General features: G+C 44.5%; 1 protein-coding gene and 1 long non-coding RNA gene across 5 annotated transcripts in view; both read left to right on the top strand.

The window, feature by feature from the left end:
• The window catches only part of SLC39A8 (solute carrier family 39 member 8), a 40,819-nt gene that overhangs the window by 5,323 nt on the left and 12,792 nt on the right, over positions 1 to 22,704 (top strand). For 2 of the 4 annotated variants that reach the window (XR_013842307.1, XM_079990274.1), the window contains exons 2-6: positions 4,743 to 5,421; positions 16,283 to 16,448; positions 18,551 to 18,720; positions 19,435 to 19,557; positions 19,818 to 19,988. Coding sequence is in view for 3 of the 4 variants with exons in the window: in XM_079990274.1 (XP_079846400.1) it covers positions 5,158 to 5,421; positions 16,283 to 16,448; positions 18,551 to 18,720; positions 19,435 to 19,557; positions 19,818 to 19,988 (894 nt within the window). In the remaining variant the exon portion in view is untranslated. Of the gene's footprint in view, positions 1 to 2,406; positions 2,694 to 4,742; positions 5,422 to 16,282; positions 16,449 to 18,550; positions 18,721 to 19,434; positions 19,558 to 19,817; positions 19,989 to 22,704 lie in introns of those variants that run through there. The other 2 variants (XM_079990275.1, XM_079990276.1) reach the window with 2 other exon arrangements.
• On the top strand, positions 12,693 to 13,475 carry LOC307223954. The gene is made up of 2 exons (XR_013842349.1): positions 12,693 to 13,034; positions 13,389 to 13,475. It is a non-coding gene; the product is annotated as an uncharacterized lncRNA (long non-coding RNA).

Genomic DNA, 22,704 nt, shown 5'->3' with positions numbered 1-22,704 from the left:
AACTCACATTGGTCAAGAAAGCAGTGAATCAGCCTTGTGGAATGCCAGTCTCACTTTTCCCAAGAAAAATTGCTTACATTCATTGTAGACTTCACCGGGAAGAGGGGAACTCCCCTGATAATTTATGCTGGGCATGGCCATCATTAAAATGCTCTTTGGTTAGTGGAATTATCATATAAACTGCTTGTGCAACAGGCGGCTAAACCTACATGACCCCCTAGATCTTATTTGCCATTCTCTCCTTTTCAAATAACTTAACAGCTTAATAAAAAACAAACTTAACCATTAGGGAGAGAGGAGAGAGAGCATCCATCCTTGAGGTTAAACTTTGGCTAGCCCCCAAAATGGAGAAGGATTTTCATTCTGCAGCAGATTGGAAAGAGAAAATAATTCCCCCTGGAATTGCCGAAGAATTGAACGTTTCAGCATTATGCAAATACAGGCCGCATATCTGAAAACAGCAAATAGCCTTGTTTATTTAATGAAACTCAAAAACAGCTTTCAGAGTCAGTTGCTGACCAAATGTGGGATAGTGAAAGTTATCTGTTAGGGAAATAATAGCATGTGGTTTTTTTTATTAAGGACTAGTGAATGACCCAGTCATATGCAGAAAATAAGAGGGGTTCACATGTTCCCTTACCATGGCGAAGTCCAGTCCCCCAACACGTTGACAAGTGGACCCACAATGTCAAAATATTTATAACTGAATCAGTGTGTTCCTGCGGTGTCAACAGTATCCCACTATGCAGCAGTGTTGCAGTTCAGTTTACCTAGTCAACCAAAGAAGGAGGGTTTTTTAAAAACCATTTACAACAACAATTCATTAATGCAGCATGACGTGAGCACAATGCAACCATGAAACCTGATCCTGATAACCTTGTGCAGCAATGCAAGAGGTGAAGCTTTTCCTGTCTTTTTATCTCCTTGCATGTAACGTCAGCTATATTTTTGCATGCTTGGTTACTGTTAAAGGGCACAGGAATAAGTGCGACCAACGGTATCAACCCCAATGCAAGGGGATCGTTTCGGTACCATGCATTGGAAGGAATGAAGAATCCAATGCCTCTGGATTTTGTTGGACCACAACTCCCATCATCCCTGATCGTTGCCTGTGATGGATATGGCTGATGGGAGTTGGATTCCATCTGAAAGGCCACAGGTTCCTCATCCCTGGTGTATGCCGACCCTATGCCATGTTACTTGGCACACCTGGAAATGATCCCCAACGGGAGTGGCAGTGGGAAGGACTACAAAAAGTGTGGTCTCTAGCATGTCACAGATCCACCCCTTGTGCTGAATGGGTGTGTATAGCATTTAGCACATGCCAATTTGTCTCTTAGGTTGCTTCACCACTTCTCTAGCTCTACTCAACCCATAACCTTGCTCAATCCATTTGCAGCTGCAATAGCTGGATTCCTACAAAGTGCTCCTTCCTTGACTGAGATGAGGCTGAAAATCACCATGCAATGGTAGGCTCTGCCCTGATAGCATATCAGATCATTTCCAAGAATTGTGAAGATAATGTCCAGAAAAATCAGTCCTACCAGGGGTGCCAAATTGAATAAAATATTGCGGGGAAGCAAGGTAAGTCCCCACACTGATCACAAGACACAAACACCATTTGAATGGCAATGCTCATCAACTTTGTGGGAGCCCAGTGCCCTCAAATATTTTATTAGGGGAACTGAAGGGACCTCAGCCCCTAGGAGTTGACTCCTATGAGTCCTACAGTGCAAGAGATCTGCCTGTTTTCATAGTTTTCCCCACAGGCTGTCCCTCTGCCTTCCAGCAGCAAACTCACTAGGCCCTGGAAACAGCTGAATGAGGAATTATACATTGCACAAAAAGACATATAAGGAAGCTGCGTGTCTGGAACCCGTTAGTGGGCTTGCAATGGGTGGCAGGTGGGGGGAAAGATTAAGGACATGAGGAGAGCCTGCTGGATCTGGGTTCCAACCAGTGATAAGCCAGATGGATCTGGGAAGGCCAGAAGCAGGAGCACCATTGATTCTTTTCACAAAAACTACAGCGGCTGCAGTTTCCCCCATGCATATTCTCTCCTTTAAATGACTGGTTCAAGAATGATCTAAGGGCAGCTCATTGAAACAAGGGAGAAGGGCATTTGCAGAGCTGCTGGCAGCTCAGCTGGTCTCTCAAAGAATGAGCACTTCTGTAGTGCAGTTCTTTGGCAAGCCTCTCGCTCTGCCATTCCACCCCTTGATCCCCACCTTCATTCTTCAGGAACAGCTCAAAACAGGAACCTATCTATGTATAGAGGGACAGGTTCAGGGAAGCAAGGAATAAAGGACAGCATGTCCCCGGTGTTGTGTTGAAATGCTTTCCATATCCCTGCTTAGTCAGAAGGAATATTAGCTATTTCCCAACAGAGGCTGAAAGGCAGATCCACGTGTACTGCTTACTTTGCAGTATGAGGAACTGGAGCAGCTGAATTGGCGGCAGGAATTTGTTTCTCTACCCAATTCATTTTGGCTTTTGGAGGAAAGGAAGGCTAAAACCACCGCTGGGAGGGGCCAGCCGTGGTTGGCTTTTGACCCGAGCAGTTGCACATGGCCGAGGCTATCTGGCAGTGCACAGTGACTGAACTGCAACCTGTGTCCCTCCTCAAAGCTTTATCTGTGCAAGAAGCATTGGCTATTCTGAAGGACCGCAGAAATAATCAGCGACAGCAAGAGGTAAGCAGAGAAGCGGCATGCTTCCCCCCCAACCCACCCCCAGCATATGAAAACAAGATAGTGGGAGAACGTATTGTGAAAGGCGGTGTGAAACAAGACAAGCATGGGCAAATAGTTTGTGAAAGAGTAGTGGCTACCGGAATGGAGCAATAGGATGTGCAAATGTGTGAGGCTATTCTCAGGATTTCCCTTTGGTAAATACCTTGCATGTGGCAAGATTCTGTTTGACCCTTCCAGGTGAGAAGCTATTGAGTAACCTGAGATATAGGAGCATGCGGTATTTCCCCAACTGATTGGTAGGAAGAACAGCTCGATAAGGAAAAATAAATACTAGACCATGCACCATCGCTTTTGCTGGCAATGCTCCTGTCCTTGTTGAATTTCTGCCTGTTGTGTAGCTGCTAACAAGGCAGGCAGAAACCCTGCCAGGGAAAGGGGTGTGATCCATGGTGGTCTCGAGAAGCTTAGTTGGTAGAGCACGAGACTCTTAATCTCAAGGTTGTGGGTTCGAGCCACATGTTGGACAAAAGATTCTTGCATTGCAGGGGGCTTCAACCAGATGTTCCTTGTGGTCTCTTCCAACTTTCCGATTCTATGATATAGTTTAAGAGCACGACTGCAGCATAATCCTATGCGTATTTACTCATTGTGTCTTGCTTTATCCCTAAAACAAAACGACAGAGAACAATGCTTGTAAAGGTGGGCACATGAAATGACATGGGTGATTTTCAGAATGCTGACACAGCCTGTTTTACCCAAGATGGGGCTGTGTGTACTGTGCAACAATAACAGATTGGGGGCATCTCTCATGTTGACAACTGGGACATAGGCTGCATACGGCCGCTGTGAAATTTGTAGGGATCAGCACACCTGGAATAAAGCAAAACAAAACATCCACACATCCATGCCCTAATGACATTATTTAGAAAGTTGATAAACCCAGCCCCAGCGAGATCAGCAATGACCCTGCTGTTTTCCTGGGCAAATCTCTCATATCTGCATGCTCAGATGTTGACATTTCTGAGCCACAGCCAAGCCCTAGCAAACTATTGTTTACCATCTGAAATTGCAAAGCGCATGCTGTGCCCCCTCTCCCTTGTTAACTCTTCGGTGTGTTTCACATTTCTGAAAAGGAAAGTTTTTATGCATCCAGTTAGTGCTTCAGCAAGCAAGGGTAGTGGCGGGCCTGGAATTCTCCACCTTGAAAGTACAGTAATTTAGAATTGCTTACATGAGAAAGAGAAGAGATAAAGGGATGGTTTAAAGCAGAAGTGGGGAACTTCAGACTTGGAGTTCAAATGTGACCCTTTGTCCCCTGGTCACATCCATGACAGGCCCTATCTCATGACAGGCCCTATCTTATTTAAATTTATACCCTGCTTGATTGTAAAAAAGTAGCACTTCAAAGTGGTTTACAAAACATAAAACAGTAACTGATCGAGGAACCTGAGCACCTTCACTGTGAACAAGGGCAAACAGAATTGAGTGGCATGACAATTCAATAATAGTGCTGCTTTATTCTTCACTGGCCTGGCCACATCTGGACCCCATATTTTAAGACTAAGACTGACAAATGGGTGTGGGTCCAAAGGTGGGAGATCATGATGGTGAGGGAGGTCTGGAAGAAACCCAGCCCTATGAGGAACAGTTGAGAGAGATGGGCATGTTTAGCCAGAAGGAGAGAAGAGGGGAGGGGTGCGGTTGTCCTTGAAGATAGTAAGATGGTACAACTATTGCACTAACTATTCAAATTGATTTTTTAAAAATGTGTTGCTGTTGCCTCTTTTACTGTATTTCATTCTCTTACAATCTGAAATCCATGGAATTCAATTTTAATATAATAAAATGGAATGCTGAAGGATTAAAGAAGCAATTTCTTAATTGATCAATGTGTGTGTGTGTGTGTACACGTGTGCGCGCGCATGTGCTTGTGTGTGTGTGTGTGTCTATATAAAAACTCCTAGCAAAAACTGGGAAACTCCACTCCTGTATGATTTCAGCTGCCTTCTCAAGCTTCCCTGCCCCTATGTTCTGTCCTCTATCACGCAGGAGGAGCTGAATGCATCTCTGCCGTCCTGTTGTCCCGTCCGCTTCTGCTGGGGAAGAAACTTCCCTCTCCGTCTCTTTTGGCTTCGCTCCTGCCCTCCCGCCCTCCTTCCATCGATCCTGCGGGCTCTCCAGGATTAGGAAAGGTCCGAGGGAGCGCCCCAAAGCCTGCCCTTGCCCAGGAGGGGAGGGGAGCGACGAAGGAAGACCCGCCACCAGCAGCCGCGCAGGACGCAGTGCGCCCGAGGGAGGCTGAGGCTGCGGACAGGACAGGACCTCCTCGTTGGCTCCCGCCGGCAAAGGGAAGGCAAGGCAAGGCGCGTGCGCGCCGTCGGCGAAACCTTAACCCTTCGCGCTCCCTCCGTGCCGCTTCTGCTGAGCAGCTGAGCCAAGAGCAGCTGCTGCGTCGTCGTCTGCGATGTCTCTCGTGTCTCGGACGCTCCTGGCCGCCTCGCTCGCTTTGGCACTGGCCGGCTTGGCTCCGGCCAGGGCGCAAGGATCGACGCCAGCCGCCTCGCCGGCGGGGCCGCCCTTCGCCCGGGATGTCCTGGCGCTGTTCGGGGGCAACCGGAGCCTCTCGGCCGGGCAGCTGGAGCAAATGCTGCAGAAGATGGGAGCCGCGCACCGGCTGGAGGAGTCGCTGGCCGGACAGCTGGACCTGCACGTCCTGCGCTACAACCAGGTACAGGTACAGGTACAGTCCGGCCCCATCGGGCTGCCCCGGCAAAGTTCTTCGCCGCCCCGTCTCCTGGATTCTCCCCACAAGTTGTTACAGAGGGGAAACTGAGGCGGAGACAGGAGGACCGGGTCGGATCTTTCTGCAGAGACTTGAAGCCTCCTCGCCCGGGGACGGGGGGCGGGGGAGAGCTGCAACTTGCGGTTATTTTCACATAATTCTGATCATCGCCTTTTAACTCATTGATTGTGTGCGTTTTCGAAAGTTCGTCCGTCGATGGTTTGAGCGTTGTGCTGATAGCGCCAAGGTTGCAGGTTGGAGCCCTATATGGGAGAGCTGGGGGCTGGACTACATGATCCTTGGGGTCCCTTCCAACTTTATGTTTCTATGCAGAAAGCCCCAAGTTCAGTCCACTGCATCGCCAGGTAAGGCTGGGAATATCTCTGCCTGAAACCCTTAGTCAGTGTAGATGGTATTGAGTTAATGGCCTAATAGTCTGAGTAGGTGAAAGGCAGCTTCTGATGCACACAGCATAATTGCCATGGCCAATAATGTTTTCATTTGTGTTCTCTCTGCCCTCTCTGCCCTCTCACCCAGGTACAACCATTTACTTGTCAAATTACCACACATTCATGCATCCGAAGAAAGAATAGTAATAATTTTATTATTTATACCCAACCCATCTGACTCTAGTCTACAAAAGCCATAAGAGATTTGTTTGTCTTTTAGGTACGACAAGGTGCTATAGTCCAGCTCGAAGAGTTTTCAAGGAAATTAGGCAAAATTATTCAGAATAAGGCTAGGACCCTTGACAAGGATGTAGTTCCTCCAGGATCATGGGCAGTCTATCTGTGAATACTAGTTCCTGGGAAACATAGTGGGAAGCTATGTCAATAAAGATGTGGACCCAGCGTGTGGCAGGTGTGAGAAAGGCAAATTCCATGATAGGGATAATTGAGGAAAGAATTGGAGATAAAACTGCTGATATCATGATGCTGTTATACAGTTATGTGATCCATGCACTTTTGGAATATGTTCTGGTTAAAGGGTAAAGGGGCCCCTGACCATGAGGTCCAGTCGTGACCGACTCTGGGGTTGTGGCACTCATCTCGCTTTATTGGCCGAGGGAGCCGGTGTACAGCTTCCGGGTCATGTGACCAGCACGACGAAGCCGCTTCTGGCGAATCAGAGCAGCGCACGGAAATGCCGTTTACCTTCCCGCCGGAGCGGTACCTATTCATCTACTTGCACTTTGACACGCTTTCGAACTGCTAGGTTGGCAGGAGCAGGGACCGAGCAACGAGAGCTCACCCCATCACGGGGATTTGAACCACCGACTTTCTGATCGGCAAGCCCTAGGCTCTGTGGTTTAACCCACAGCGCCACCCCTATGTTCTGGTTACCTCATCTCAAAAAAAAAAAAAAAAAAAAGATATTGTGGAGTTGGAAAAAAAAAATCAGAAAAGGGCAACCAGAATTATCGCTGGGATAGAGAAACTCCACGATGAGGAAAGATGACAGCATTGGGGACTTTTTTAATTTAGAGAAAAGGCAAGTAAGTGGCAAAATGGTCGAAGTGTGTACCATTAGGCATGGACAAAGTGGACAGAGAAATGATTTTCTCCGTCTCTCATAACCCTGGAACTCAGCGACATCCAGTGAAGCTGAATGCTGGAAAGAAAGTACTTATTCACACATCGTGTAGCCGAACTACAGAATTCACTCCCACAAGAGGCAGTGATGGTCAGCCAACTTGGATGGCTTGGATGGCCATGCTTGCCAGGGCTGCTGGGAGTTGTAGTTCCACCATATTTGGAGGGTCAAAGGTTCCCCACACCTATACTAAGCAAAACCATGGTTTTATCATCCACATGCAAATATGTGGGCTCCCAAGGAGGAGATTGGAGCTGCTCCTCCCCAGATCCTTTATCTCAGGGCAGCACAGCAGCAAAGCCAAGGTTTGTTCTTGGCTGCAGCTTGTGATTAATGAGGGGAGAGCTTCACCACAATTCCAGGTTGGGACAAGCCAAATCTTGGCTTAGTTGCTGCACTGAGTTAAAAGGGCTATGGAGGAGCAAACTGGGTATGATCTCCTTCTCGGGAGCCCACCTGCTTTTGCAAAGCCATAGTTTTGCTTACTGTGACTTGCAGACCTGGCCAATATGCATTTACAGTGGTACCTCGGGTTACATACACTTCAGTTTACATACGCTTCAGGTTACAGACTCCGCTAACCCAGAACTAGTATCTTGGCAGACCTGGCCAACAAGCATTTACAGAAATAGTACCTCAGGTTACATACACTTCAATTTACATACACTTCAGGTTACAGACTTTGCTAACCCAGAAATAGTACCTTGGATTAAGAACCTTGCAGAAATCCTTACAGAACCTTACAGAAATCGTGCTCCAGCGGCGCGGCGGCAGCAGGAGGCCCCATTAGCTAAAGTGGTGCTTCAGATTAAGAACAATTTCAGGTTAAGAACAGACCTCCGGAACGAATTACCGTAAGTACTTAACCCGAGGTACCACTGTATTCAATTCCTAAAGATGTTTGCTTTCAGACCTGTGTTCTGTTTCCTTGTGGGCACAGTTTTATTTGAATAACAAAGACTTCCAGTTTCTGTGCATCTCATTTGGGTGCCGTGCTTGGAACAGAATGTTACAGTACAGTCCCTTGTCGGGCTGACTTTTAGTGGGTAATGTTAAACTTGTTGGTTGGAATGTGGAGTGACAGGAGGCACCGTAGCTCAGTGGTGGAGCACATGTCTTGCATGCAGAAGGGCCCATGTTCAGCCCCTGACATCACCAGGTCTAGCTGTGAATGGGAGAGCCATTGCCAGTCAGTGTAGACCAGGGGTCAGCAAACTTTTTCAGCAGGGGGCCGGTCCAATGCCCCTCAGACCTTGTGGGGGGCCGGACTATATTTTGGAAAAAATAATAATGAACGAATTCCTATGCCCCACAAATAACCCAGAGATGCATTTTAAATAAAAGCACACATTCTACTCGTGTAAAAACACGCTGATTCCTGGACCATCCGCGGGCCGGATTTAGAAGGCAATTGGGCTGGATCCAGCCTCCGGGCCTTAGTTTGCCTACCCATGGTGTAGACAATACTGTGCTCAGTGGTCCAACTTGGTGTAAGACAGTAAGGGTTTTAACTGTTGCTACAACAGATGCTTCCGAAGCAAGGATTGTTGCCAGTGCTTAGGGCAGGGGTCAGCAAACTTTTTCAGCAGAGGGTCAGTCCACTGCCCCTCAGACCTTGTGGGGGGGGGCAGACTATATTTTGGAGAGAAAAAAAGAACGAATTCCTATGCCCCACAAATAACCCAGAGATGCATTTTAAATAAAAGGGCACGTTCTACTCAGGTAAAATCACACTGATTCCCGGACTGTCTGCAGGCCAGATTTAGAAGGCAATTGGCCCGGATCCTGCCCCCGGGCCTTGGCTTGCCTACCCATGGCTTAGGGCATAGCATGGACTGGATCTCCAAATGCATACTTAGTCTGATGATCTTGTTTAGTTTGGGATAGTTCTTATTGCATTGTGAGTGCTACAACTGCTAATTCAAACCTAATGAAAAAAAGAAAAAAAGAAAGAAAGAAAGAAAGAAAGAAAGAAAGAAAGGGGCTTATGCAGAGTGAAGACTTTCTTGTTCCAACAGGGAATTGTTCCCTTGGGAGTTTGCTGCTTTTAAGGGAAGAGCTGGTTCCATGCTGTTTTTATTGTAATTATTACTTTTGTTTTAAAAGAGATTTTATATATGCATACAGTTTTAAATCTATCCATGTCTACTTGCATTTTAATGATTGATTTTTCTGTGTTTTTATTTGTAAGCTGCCTTGAGTTGAGTCCCATCAGTAAGAAAGGCAGAGTATAAATAAATATATAAAAATAATATCACTATGGATACTTGGCTGACTGGGCATTCTCCTACTCCATTGCTCAAAACATTTGACAAGGTAGAATATGTGTACAACTCTCATAGCCATGCTGGAACCGTAAACCTCCAGGATCTGTAGGCCTCAAGGCTTTTTACCAGCCTGCTGAATTCCAGTTCACGGCTATGTTAATACAGTGGTACCTCAGGTTACAGATGCTTCAGGTTACAGACTCTGCTAACCCAGAAATAGTACCTCGGGTTAAGAACTTTGCTTCAGGATGAGAACAGAAATCGTGCTCTGGCAGTGTGGCGGCAGCAGGAGTCCCCATTAGCTAAAGTGGTGCTTCAGGTTAAGAACAGTTTCAGGTTCAGAATGGACCTCCAGAACGAATTAAGTACTTAACCCGAGGTACCACTGTATTATATTCAAATAAATGTTGCTATTATTTCCTAACCATGCAAGTGGGGATTTATAATTCTGAAGGATGAAGCGACAGCTATTCTACAACTGGTTGCAGACGTGGTGGCAAGGGAAGGAAGAGAAAAATGGTTCCGACTAAAAGCCAGTCTCTGCACACCTTTAAAGCAGCACGATACCACCCAAAGAATTCTGGGAGCTGTAGTTTGATGAGGAGAACCCCATTCCCTTCACAGAGCTACAAAGGAATTAACAGTCAGTCCCTTTTCACAGGGAACTCTGTTAATCTAAATTGTAAACCATAGCTTTTCTATCAGGCTATACAACACACGTAGAAACACTTGACATGGTAAGTTTTGGCACCCTATGGGATGCTGACTGATCATAGCAATTCAAATACAAGGCTTGTTACACATACACACACACACACACACACACACACACAGGCATAGCAAAGAAAGAAGGTGGGAAGGGTGGATGACATCTGAGCAGACATATTGGGAAATGTTGCTGTGTTGCAATCCGTAAGCAAAAATTCCTTTGAGAACCAGTTACCAGTTCCTTCATATAAACATCCACCCATCTGGTCACTGGTTGAGCAGGAATTGCCAACAGGTGGAAAAAGGCCAGATCTTCAGGAGGCAAATGTCTGGGAGCAGGCAGGATAATCAGCCTTTTGTGAACTAGTGGCTTTCATAGGCTTGGTGCAGCAGAAGGGTGTGCTAGAATGGCAGGTTGCAAGTGGGGAGTTGTCAGTTCTCAGTGCATGCCCATACAGCAAACTCCTTGCAAGCGAAACTGAGAGAGAGAGAGAGAGAGAGAGAGAGAGAGAGAGAGACTGTAGATCGCTTGTCTCTTTATTGTGCTGGTTTCCTATTTGTAGGAAATGATTTGTAATGTGTAGAATCCACTACTTGCAGCCTCAAGTTGTCCAGTCATTCTACCATCTTATTCCCTTGCATGTGTTGACCAAGCTTGGAAAAGGTACAGAAAAGAGAAACAGAAAAGTTCAAGGGATGGGAGGACTTCCCTGTGAGGAAAGGTGGCAACATTTGGGATTTTTTAGTTTAGAGGGGATGTGAGTAAGATAAAATAAAAATAAAAATAAAAATAAAAATAAAAATAAAAATAAAAATAAAAATAAAAATAAAAATAAAAATAAAAATAAAAATAAAAATAAAAATAAAAATAAAAATAAAAATAAAAATAAAAATAAATTTATTATTTATACCCTGCCCATCACTCTGGGCGGCTTCCAACAAAAGATATAAATTACATTAAAACATCAGTCATTAAAAACTTCCCTAAACAAGGCTGCCTTCAGATGTCTTCTAATCGTCAGATAGTTGTTTATTTCTTTGACATCTGGTGGGAGGGTGTTCCACAGGGCGGGCGCCACTGCCGAGAAGGCCCTCTGCCTGGTTCCCTGTAACTTGGCTTCACACAGTGAGGGAATCTCCAGAAGGCCCTCGGCGCTGGACCTCAGTGTGGTTACATGACAGGAGTAAATAAAATTATGCATGGAATGCCACCAGCCGCCTTACCTTGCTTTTGGTTCTCTAGCATTAAACTAGATTTGGGACAGACAGCCTTTCAAATGGAGGACTCCTTCACCTGAATAGAGGGCTGCCTTCTGCTAAGGAGCAGACATGGGCCACCCTATCTCCTGGGGAAAGAATCCTCAGCTCTTATGATAGCTTTTTTTTACTGACTTTTTTATTCACTTATGTGCCATCCTTCGAAAGAATTATTATCAGGATAACACTACTCATCGCAATAAAATGGAAATAAATAATAATAATCATCACAATAAAAAGAAAATACAAAAAAGGGGGGAAATGAAAGATTGAAAGGGGAGATAAAGCTGACAGTGGAACATGTGGAAATCTCAATTTTATCGCTGTGATGCTGTTAAGCAGATAATACACTTAAGCATGTCATAAACGCTCAATGAAAGTATGCAAATCTGATATTGGCTCATTGGTAATAGGGCAGTGTAATTGGGCTGAAGAGGGACGTGGGGGGCACTGTGGTCTAAACCACAGAGCCTAGGGCTTGTCGATCAGAAGGTCAGCGGTTTGAATACCCGCGATGGGGTGAGCTCCCATTGCTCGGTCCCAGCTCCTGCCCACCTAGCAGTTTGAAAGCACATCAAAGTGCAAGTAGATAAATAGGTACCGCTCCGGCGGGAAGGTAAATGGCGTTTCCGTGTGCTGCTCTGGTTCGCCAGAAGCAGCTTAGTCCTGCTGGCCACATGACCCGGAAGCTGTACGCCGGCTCCCTCGGCCAATAAAGCGAGATGAGCGCTGCAACCCCAGCGTTGGCCACGACTGGACCTAATGGTCAGGGGTCCCTTTACCTTTACCTTTTAATTGGGCTGAAACATTGAACAAAGACTTTGACACAGTCCAGGGACATGATAATAGTTCTCTCTCTCTTATCTATCTATCTATCTATCTATCTATCTATCTATCTATCTATCATCTATCATCTATCTATATCTATAATCTATCTATCTATCTATCTATCTATCTATCTATCATCTATCTATCTATCTATCTATCTATCTAGTGTGTGTGTATGTGTGTGTGTGTGTGTGTGTGAGAGAGAGAGAGAGAGATACTTTCATGCCAACCTACATAAAGTATATAAATATCCCAGTTTTGCTAAACAAAGGAATACTTCATAGATGCAATTAAAGTTATTTTTAATCATATTTTATTAAAAAATCTTATTTGCATCCCACCCTTTCTCCAAGGTGACATTATTATTGCTATTCATTTTTATCCCACTTTTCTGTATAAACATACCAAAAGTAGTTAATAGAGGAAAAACCATATATCACTACAATCATTTTCTTTATTTCTATCTCATTCTTTAATATTCCTCCCCACCTCTCTGCACAATGCTCGGGGTAGCTTATGGCGACATAATTTAAAACCATGTAATAAATAATTTGAAACCAGAGAATCGGTATTGTTCAGTTGCTTTTTAGTTTCTTGTTTTACTTCTTGTTTTAAATATATTGCTCATTTCAAAAAATGAGCTCAGAGCAACTTTTAAAAAAACAACACCCAAAGATTAAAAGCAGATATAAAAGCAAGAATGAAAAACAATCTAAAATACAATAATATGCGAAAAAGAGAGAAACCGGCTCAACCCCACCCTACTAAATAATGTGTTCAGAATTAAATTCCAGAGGTCTGTGTGAATAAGAATGTTTTTGCTGGAACCTAAAAACAGATAGCAATGGTGTCAGGTATGCCTCCCCAGGGAGAGCTTTCCATAAATGGGGAGCCCCTTGTTGTGACGTGGGGTTCGTGATTTCAGCTCTCTTGACATAATATGCTGGAGACAGTTCTCTAGTAACACTTCTTTATTAAAGCAACAAGACTGAGACCTGAGGAGGGGAGAGCTACATTTATAGGGACAGGGAACTAGCTAGAAAGGATACATTTTGGAGGGAACAATATCAGGCAATCACAGTCCTGCCTTTTGGAGGAAACCAATAAGACAGAGGATCCAAATACAGCAGCTTAAATGAACCAATAGTAGCTGTACCCTCTGGAACCAAAAGGCAGTCACTTTACCCTAATGCAATTACAGACAATAATAATACAGATATAAAATCCTTTGACTCAATACACAACACCCCTACTGAAAAGGCCCACTCTTGGAGGGGGCACACAGGGACTGCGTTGGTTCTTGTGAGGAGAGGCAGCCTTTGATATATTGGCTTTATAGGTCAAAGCCATGAAAAGCTAAGACAATAGAACAGGACACTTAAATAGGAGCAACGAAGACAGCTTATTGTTTTAAATCAGTGGACCATTATACGTTAAAAGCTTTCTGAAATGAAACATCTAAAAATAGAAAAGAGGGTGCGAAATGGGTTTTCTCAGAGAGGCCATTCCAGAGTTTTGATGCCACTATCCTGCAATACAGTGGTACCTTGGGTTAAGAACTTAATTCGTTCTGGAGGTCCGTTCTTAACCTGAAGCTGTCCTTAACCTAGCGGTATCACTTTAGCTAATGGGGCCTCCTGCTGCCGCTGCGCCACCACTGCACGATTTCTGTTCTTATCCTGAAGCAAAGTTCTTAACCTGAGGTATTATTTCTGGGTTAGTGGAGTCTGTAACCTGAAGCGTCTGTAACCTGAAGTATCTGTAACCCGAGGTACCACTGTATTCAATCCGCCCCCCCTCTTATCTACACAAGCAGGCACACCCCATGATGCACCCCAGTCCATAAATACCACGGTTTGGGAACTTTTTTTCCAACAGAAAGGAAAAAAGGAAAGGGGGAAATGACAGAGAACGAGGAGGAGAGTGTGAACAGTGAAAATGAGGAGAGAGAGAGAAGGAAGGAGTTTTGAGATGAGTGGCAAGTCAACGCAGTGGCGTAGCGTGGGTTGTCAGCACCCGGGGCAAGGCAAGTAATTTGCGCCCCCTAACTCATGGATTTGCGCCCCCTAACCCTAACCCTCAGATGTTGCGCCCGGTGTGGCCGGCCCCCCCTGCACCCCCCACGCTACGCCACTGAGTCAACGCCATTTTATATTTCCGCATCTCTTCCCTTCTTCCTTTTCAGGCAACTCAACCCCTCCTTCCACAATCTATTAATTGTCAGCACTCTGTGCCATTGCACTCTTACAGGGTTATTTTTGCAGAGCCCCTACAACTTTCCCCCTTAATAATAATAATAATAATAACAACAATATACTTTATTTATACCCTGCCCATCTTGCTGGGTTTCCCCAGCCACTCTGGGTGGCTCCCAACAAAATATTAATAATAGTAGTAGTAGTAGTAGTAGTAGTAAAGCAATAAAACATCAAACATTAAAAACTTCCCTAAACAGGGCTGGCTTCAGATGTCTTCCAAAAGTCAGATAGTTGTTTATTTCCTTGACATCTGATTGGAGGGCGTTCCACAGGGCGGGCGCCACCATCGAGGAGGCCCTGTAACCTCACTTCTCGCAGGGAGGGAACCTCCAGAAGGCCCATGGAGCTGGACCTCAGTGTCGTGGCTGAATGATGGGGGTGGAGACGCTCCTTCAGGTATACTAGGCTGAGGCCCTCCCCCCTTTTTTAACTATTTGCAAACCCTGGAATTATCCTGAGTCTACTGATACCTCCTTCTTGTGCATGAGTGAATGATGTTTGACATCCCTAAAAATTGCTGATAGGACTATCTTCCATTAGGCTGCAACCTTATGCATACTTATATGGGAGCAAGCCCCGCTGAGCTCAGTGGGACTTACTAACAGAGTAGACATGTATATGATTGCACTGCTGGAATTTAAGAAACTGCACTTTCATGTTCCCTTTAACATTAGAACCATGGAAACTGAAGCACTTGAAATGACCTCCCTAGACTTTTCCAAGCCATTAAACCTGTTTTGAAGATTAAATAATTGCAGCTTGGAAGCTTTGAAAATATACTTAATATGCTTAGGGATTTCATTGTAATTAATTTGTTAAGATTCTGGTTTTACAGGGAGAGTCTTGGTCTGTTAATGCAAAACTTCAGAACAAAAGCTGTCAAGAGCATTAACAATTCTGTTTTACTTCCTGTAAATAGCACCGATGCATTGCTTCATAATTGTTTCAGTGAAACTGTGACACCAGGATAAGAAATGTTCGAAGGGCTTATTGACATAAAGAGCTCAGATTCCAATGGCAGCTTTTTGCCCTCATTTCTGGTAAATAACAGCAACATATCTAGGTGTGGATTTTCCAAAGTCTGTTGTGCAGGGATGGGGAAATGAGATCATGTCTAAAAATGCAGAATTAGATAAATTAACAGGAAGGATTCAAAACCTGTGGGATCAGAGATTCTTAGAAGACTGGAGTAAATATATGAACTATTTGAAAAGTAATTGTGATGAACAGATTACGCTAGTAGGACTGCAAGAAGTTTTGTAAAGTGGATTATTTGAAATGTTGCAAGAAAGACTATGAAAAGAATTATTAGTTGAGGATAATTAAATGTAATAGGAAATTAGGAAAAGCAGAATAAGTGATAAAGAACGGGAAATCATCAGAGGTGTTGACGGAAGTAAAAAATATTGTAAAGATGTGAAGATATGTTGTATGACTGTTGGAACTGATATGTTAAAAAATTAATAAAAATGTATGTGTGTGTGTGTGTGTGTGTGTGTGTGTGTATAATCATGTCTAAAAATGGAAAAGTGTTGGTCTTCATCAGGTGAAGTGTGTCTTTCAAACCAGAGATGCACTGAAATCAAAATGATGACCAAAGCATTTCTCAGGCTTAAGGTTCTTAAGGTTAACTTTCAGAGGTAAGGTTGTTCTAGGGGTGGCATCTATGCAGGTCAGTTTAATCCCCCTATGATTATTTAATTTTTTTTGCCCCAAGTGAAGGAGGACTATCCACATAGATCAGCTCAGCCCCAGATGACAATCTCACTTTATTCAGTCAACGACACCCTAGTTTTGCATTAAAACTGTGAAGCACCAGAGCCAGATCGCTCTCCTTTCCCAACATCTCTGCTATTCCCTTTCTCAAGCTAACCCAAGTTTCTCATTTTGTTTCAGTGCATGTCTGCTGAAGACATCTTTTCTCTGTACGGAATGTCAAACAGCAGCAAGATCACCGAGTCCAGCTTCTCCACAATATGTCCTGCTGTTGTACAGCAGCTGATTTTTCACCCTTGTGAAAAATCCGTGTCCAAAGGCAATTCCAAGCCATCTCCTACAGAAGGTACCTGTCACTGGTGACTGGTATAACCGTGAGATTAATTTAGCCCTGTTATTTATTCATTTTACAGAAATCTGTGGAGCAATGTTGCTACATGTTAACGGGGCATATGGCTGGCGGTCTGCACTGGCTTTTGCTGTTGGGTGGAAGCTGCCTTATTCCTGCTCAGACTGTCCATTTAGCTCAATATTGTCTACTCTGTGGGCAGCAGCTCCAGGGCATCTCCACATCTTTCCCATCACCCACAACCAGATCTCTTTTAATGAGAGATGACAGGGATTGAATTTGGGATTTTCTGCATGCAGAACATATGCTCTACCTCCTCAAAAGGGTGGGGGAGGGAATCTACCCTGACTAGAGCACCACCCTGCTGCCCATTGCTGGTTTGCACCCAGTTTTGCTCAAGTTATATTGCCTCTGATTGCCTCGAGAAAAGTTAACTGTTGGGAAGTGTGTGATAATTCAAGATTGCAATGGAAATATGGTGTTTTATATTTTAATTCAGGGTGCAACCTGATGTGCTATGGCTTCAGGGTGAACACATACTCAGTCACAAATGCATATTTTATTTATTTTGAATATTTATAAATCGTTCTTCCTTCAAGGGAGCTCAGGGTAATGTACAACAAATATGCAAATGACACAGAACTTCAGTAACATCCCTTTGGTAGTTTGTAACTTGTTGCTGGACAACAACTATAATGATATTTTCCTTGTGGTTTACAACAGGGGTGGGGAACCTCAGGCCTGGGGCTGAATGCATACCCTCCAACATTTCTCCGCTGAAAATAAGGACGTCCCATTCCATAATGATAATTTTACTATTTATACCCCACACTGGGTATACCCCCAGTGACTGGGTTGCCCCAGCCACTCTGGGCAGCTTCCAATATACAATGAAAACATAATAAGACATTAAACATTAAAAAACCCTTCCCTATACAGGACTGCCTTCAGATGGCTCGGGGGTTGGAGAACTCCATAGGTAAAGGTAAAGGGACCCCTGACCTTTAGGTCCAGTCATGACCGACTCTGGGGTTGCGGCGCTCATCTCGCTTTATTGGCCGAGGGAGCTGGCGTACAACTTCTGGGTCATGTGGCCAGCATGATTAAGCCGCTTCTGGCGAACCAGAGCAGCACACGGAAACGCTGTTTACCTTTCCGCCGGAGCGGCACCTATTTATCTACTTGCACTTTGACGTGCTTTGGAACTGCTAGGTTGGCAGGAGCAGGGACCGAGCAATGGGAGCTCACCCCGTCGCGGGGATTCGAACCGCCGACCTTCTGATCGGCAAGTCCTAGGCTCTGTGGTTTAACCCACAGCACCACCCATGTCCCATGGATAACTCCATACTCTCCAACATTTCTCCAATGAAAATAGGGACATCCTAAGGAAAAGCGGGACGTTCCAGGATCAAATCAGAAACTGGGACAGCTCCTCTAAATCAGAGACGTCCCCAGAAAATAGGGACACTTGGAGGTCTGTGAATGCAACTCTCCAGGTCTCGCTAGCTGATGATCATTGGAAGACTCCATAGGCCACACCTTCTTCCCCAGGCCACACCTCTCACTGGCCTTCTTCACCCCCTCCTCAAATGTTGTTGCCTGGCTGAAATGTGCCCTAGAATTCTGATGATGCCTCTTGCTTGTCTGGATAAAGGATAGAGAGGTGTAGGTGTAGCAACTAGCCTGCTAAGCAGAGGTGAAATGTATATTCATTGCTCTGCCCACCTTTGCCTCTGGCTCCATGCATCACCGGAAGGTGGCCCTCAGAAAGTTGCACAGAAGGAAATGTGGCCCTACCCCTGGTTTATAATACGTTATTTTCAGTGGAACTGCCCTAACAATTCTGTTTATTGTGCAGTGAGAGAGCTATACTAAGGGGCTATTTCTTTTACAACCAGCACATTTTAAAATAATTGGCAGAAACATTCCTCTCTTATCCTGGTTCCTGACTTAAATATTAACCAAACATTATGCCCTTAATTCAGCTGTTCTGCAATGAGATAAGTAAACTGTCCCCTGCCAGATCCATCTGATATCAAATGATTTTTAATATGGCTAATATTTTGACTGCATTTTCTCTCTTTCTCTCTCTTGTACAGTCTGGGGCTTCGGTTTCCTTGCTGTGACTATTATCAACTTTGCTGCACTCCTTGGATTGGCCTTAACTCCTCTTTTAAAGAAAGACTATTTCCCCAAGATTTTAACCTACTTTGTAGGTTTGGCCATTGGAACCCTCTTTTCCAATGCAATTTTCCAGCTTATTCCAGAGGTAAGGATGAAACGGGTGAAGATGGCAGTAGAACTGGGAACATGATACTGTCGCATGTGTTCCCCTCACCAGGTCTGAAATATACTTGAACAGATGGGTATTCATTGAGCTGCTGTACGTTCTTTCTCCTGCCATGAACCTCATTCAGGAGAATGAGACAGCCTTGACCGGCTATTCTCCCATCTAAGAAACCTGCTACTCTCCCATCTAGCAGGTCGTTGAAGGATGAACAAGCCAAAGACCCTAAGTCCATAAATTGGCACACTAGTTGTAAGTAAATCAGTCTTCTAACCATTTACATATGGTTGTGCTCAGATGGGGGACAGTGCAGGGCAAATTTAGGCATTGAACTCAGTTGAACAGGTTGACAAGTCTTGCTAGGTGTGGTGGAGCTGCAGTGCTAGCTTCCTGGCAGAGGGGGCACTGTTGCTTACCAAGAAGGACAGGGGAAGAAGGGAGGCAGCAGGAAGTTTGGTGCGGTGCAATGGACAGATTGAGCCAATCTGCTGCTCTTCCTGATGTGTTTGCACCATGCTGCCCTCCCATGGTGTTGACTTCTTGCTGGTTGCCAACAGTGGCCCACTGCTTCTGGTTAAAGGGTGAGTAGTGAGTATTCTCTTACAATATGTGTGTATATATATATATATATATATTCCAAATGAAGCACATTGCATTTTGGGTTAACCCGGTCTCGCTGTTCAATCTTCTTCCTAGGCATTTGGATTCGACCCCAAAATCGATAACTACGTTGAAAAAGCGGTAGCTGTGTTTGGCGGATTCTACATCCTCTTTTTTGTGGAAAGAGTTCTTAAAATGATACTGAAGGCTTATAGCCAGGTGGGTAGCAGGACACAACATAAACACTTTTCTGTGTTAAAGATCAGCATGCCTATTTAATTGGGCAGAATAAGAAGTTCAAAAAGCTGAGTTTGGGTTTAGACTAAGGGCCAGAGCAGACAAATCGGTCTCCTCTGCAAATTTATATCTTAGTCACAGATGCTGACAAATTTCTGCCCTGTTGTGCCATAATGCATTTGAGCAACTTTTCTGCTTCTGAACTCCATTTGAACCTTTCCTGTTTTATTTGGGTCTTTTAGAGCAGTCACAGCCACTTTGAACCTGAAGAACTGAAACCTCCCCGAAGTCTCCCTCCTCCTCCTACCGAATCGTTCAAACCTGTTAATGGAGCAATGTGCTACGCAAATCCAGCCATAGCTGAGGCTAATGGAACTCTGAGTTTTGATAATGACATTGTGATCTCTGGACAGGTATGAATGAACACAACTTGCCAGCTTATGGCAGCATATCAAGGAAGGGGTGAGAATTCAACCCTTGATCCGTTTATGTTTTGATATCAATTTTAAAAACAACTTCAGCATATGTAAGAATGGGCTCTAGCATGATAAGAATGTCGCTTATTTCTTAACAGCCAGAACCGCATTTTTATAAATAAACTCTTCCATATAAGTTTAATTTACTCCTTGTCAGACTCTGGTATTTGCTGTCTTATTAACCTTGGAAGACTTCACTGGAGGTTTTTAAGCAGATATTGGATAGCTGTCTGTCAGGAATTCTTGAGCTGTGACTTCTGCAATTGCAAGGGGGTTGGACTAAATGACTTCTGGAACCCTTTTCAACTCTACAATTCCATGATTCATCATTTCTAAAATTATGTCCTTTTGGACTGTTAAACACAATACTAGGTATGAAAGGGCTAAGTATCAACAACCTTATGTGTGTTTTTGACACACAGTGGTACCTCTGGTTGTGGACAGAATCCGTTCCAGAGGTCTGGTCGGATCCTGAGGTTTCCACAACCTGAGGACTGTGTGGTGTAGTGGTTAAGAGCAGTAGACTCGTAATCTGGTGAACCGGGTTTGCATCTCTGCTCCTCCACATGCAGCTGCTGGGTAACCTTGGGCTAGTCACACTTCTTTGAAGTCTCTCAGCCCCACTCACTTCACAGAGTGTTTGTTGTGGGGGAGGAAGGGAAAGGAGACTGTTAGCTGCTTTGAGACTCCTTCGGGTAGTGATAAAGCGGGATATCAAATTCAAACTCTTCTTCTTCTGCGCATGCGCGCAGGGCGAAACCTGGTAAAATACTTCCAGGTTTGCTGCATGGACTCGTGTGGCCAATGAGATGCTTTCAGGGGAGCAGGGCCTGAGTGTGGGTGCACAGCCACTTTTCAGCATGTGTGATTGTGGCAAAATACACACTTTCTTCATTTTAACATACTGTCCCCCCCCCAGTTCCCCCCCTATATACAGAAAGTGTCACATGTGAAGCATTCCCTATATTTGAGTCTCTGCGCAGAAAAAAAATTGTCATGCTTGAAAGCTGTTTATTTATATTTCTTTATTATTATTTACTATTTTGCTTTCTTGCCTGCTCTTCCTGAAATATTGCTGGTCCCAGGGCAAGTTACAATTGGACTCAAAGCTGCATGCATTGAGCCGATGGGCTTTGGTGAGGGTAACACGAAACTTAGATGCTGCTGATCAATTAAGTTCAACCTGGGACTGTCTCAGACGGTGAGTCAGCCAAGAGGTATGAGGTTTTGCAAGAAATCAGTTTGTATGTGGAGGACCTGAGGCAAAGTACTTAAGGGAGCTGAAACAAAGGCTTGGTCTAACACATGCAGCAGAATGGGCCTGGAGAACTTCAGGCTGCAAGTGGGTGCTTTCATTTTATGAATACTCCCTGCATAAAAAAAGAAAACTCCCTGGAAGTGGAAGAGTCACACAGTAAGGTGCATACCCTCCAATATTTCTCTGATGGAAATAGGGGCATCCCATTCCGTAATGATAATTTTACTATTTATACCAAACACATCTGACCGGGTTGCCCCAGACACTCTGGGCAGCTTCCAACATATATAAAAACATAATAAAACATTGAACATTTTAAAAAAAACTTCCCTATACAGGACTGCCTTCAGATGGCCCAGGGGTCAGATGACTACATACCCTCCAACATTTCTCCAATGAAAATAGGGAAATCCTAAGTAAAAGTGGGACATTCTGGCATCAAATCAGAAACTGGGATGGCTTCTCTAAATCAGGGATGTCCCTGGAAAATAGGAATACTTGGAGGTGTGGACTAGCACAGAGTCTTTCTTCCTGATGTTTGTGTTTTACTTGTGTGGATGTTTTAAAATATGAAGGAGCATTTAAAAAAATACCATGTTGGCCCAAATATAAGCCGCACATTTTTTCCAAATTCTGACTATGAAAAGTTGAAGTGTGGCTTATATTCTTCACCTTACAAAAACTGGCTTTTACGATATTTCTGCTGAAACAGATAACGGAAGAAAAACGGAAGAAAAAACATGTTTTATTGCCAATTTGCGAGCTTGAGTGCCTGCGGAATTGTAGCAATTGAACAGCAATTTGCGATTCTAGCGATTGTACGTACGGTAACTTTTGCGGGCTTGCAAGATCAAAGGCTTAAATTGGCTCGGAGTTACAATTCTACCAATCGCAGCAATTTTCAGCCTGTAACCCAGTTTTAAGGGAGTGGCTTATATTCGGGTATTCTCTCCCCCCCCCTCTGAATTTTAAAGGTGCGGCTTATTTGTGGGTGCGGCTTATATTCGGGCCAATACGGTAGCACCTGGCACTTGCAATCTGAAGTGGTACAGTCCAGTGTACCCCTCTTGTGCTACTGCATGTGTAGACCTGTCCAAGGTGGATAAGGAGGCTGGCAAGCAAGGAAGAAAATAGTCTGATGTATACAGAGAAGGGGATGCATAGGCAAGGCCAGACCTAGACTACAACAGGAGGAGTTAATGCACTACATAGTGGCTTCATTTGTGCAGGGACATGGAGGAACAGTTATCATTCTTGAGGAAAGCCCACAGCTCAGTGGTGAAACATCTGCTTTGCATGCAGAAGGTCCCAGGTTCAATCCTTGCATCTCCAGTTAGGGTTAAGAAAGACTCCTTGTCTGAAACCCAAAGAGCTGCTGCCAGTCAGTGTAGACAT

The sequence above is a fragment of the Podarcis cretensis genome (genome assembly GCF_951804945.1).
Source record: "Podarcis cretensis genome assembly, chromosome: 9".
NCBI lineage: Eukaryota > Metazoa > Chordata > Lepidosauria > Squamata > Lacertidae > Podarcis > Podarcis cretensis.
The sequence above is the reverse complement of the archived record's forward strand: the minus strand, read 5'-3'. Positions and strand labels throughout refer to the sequence as shown.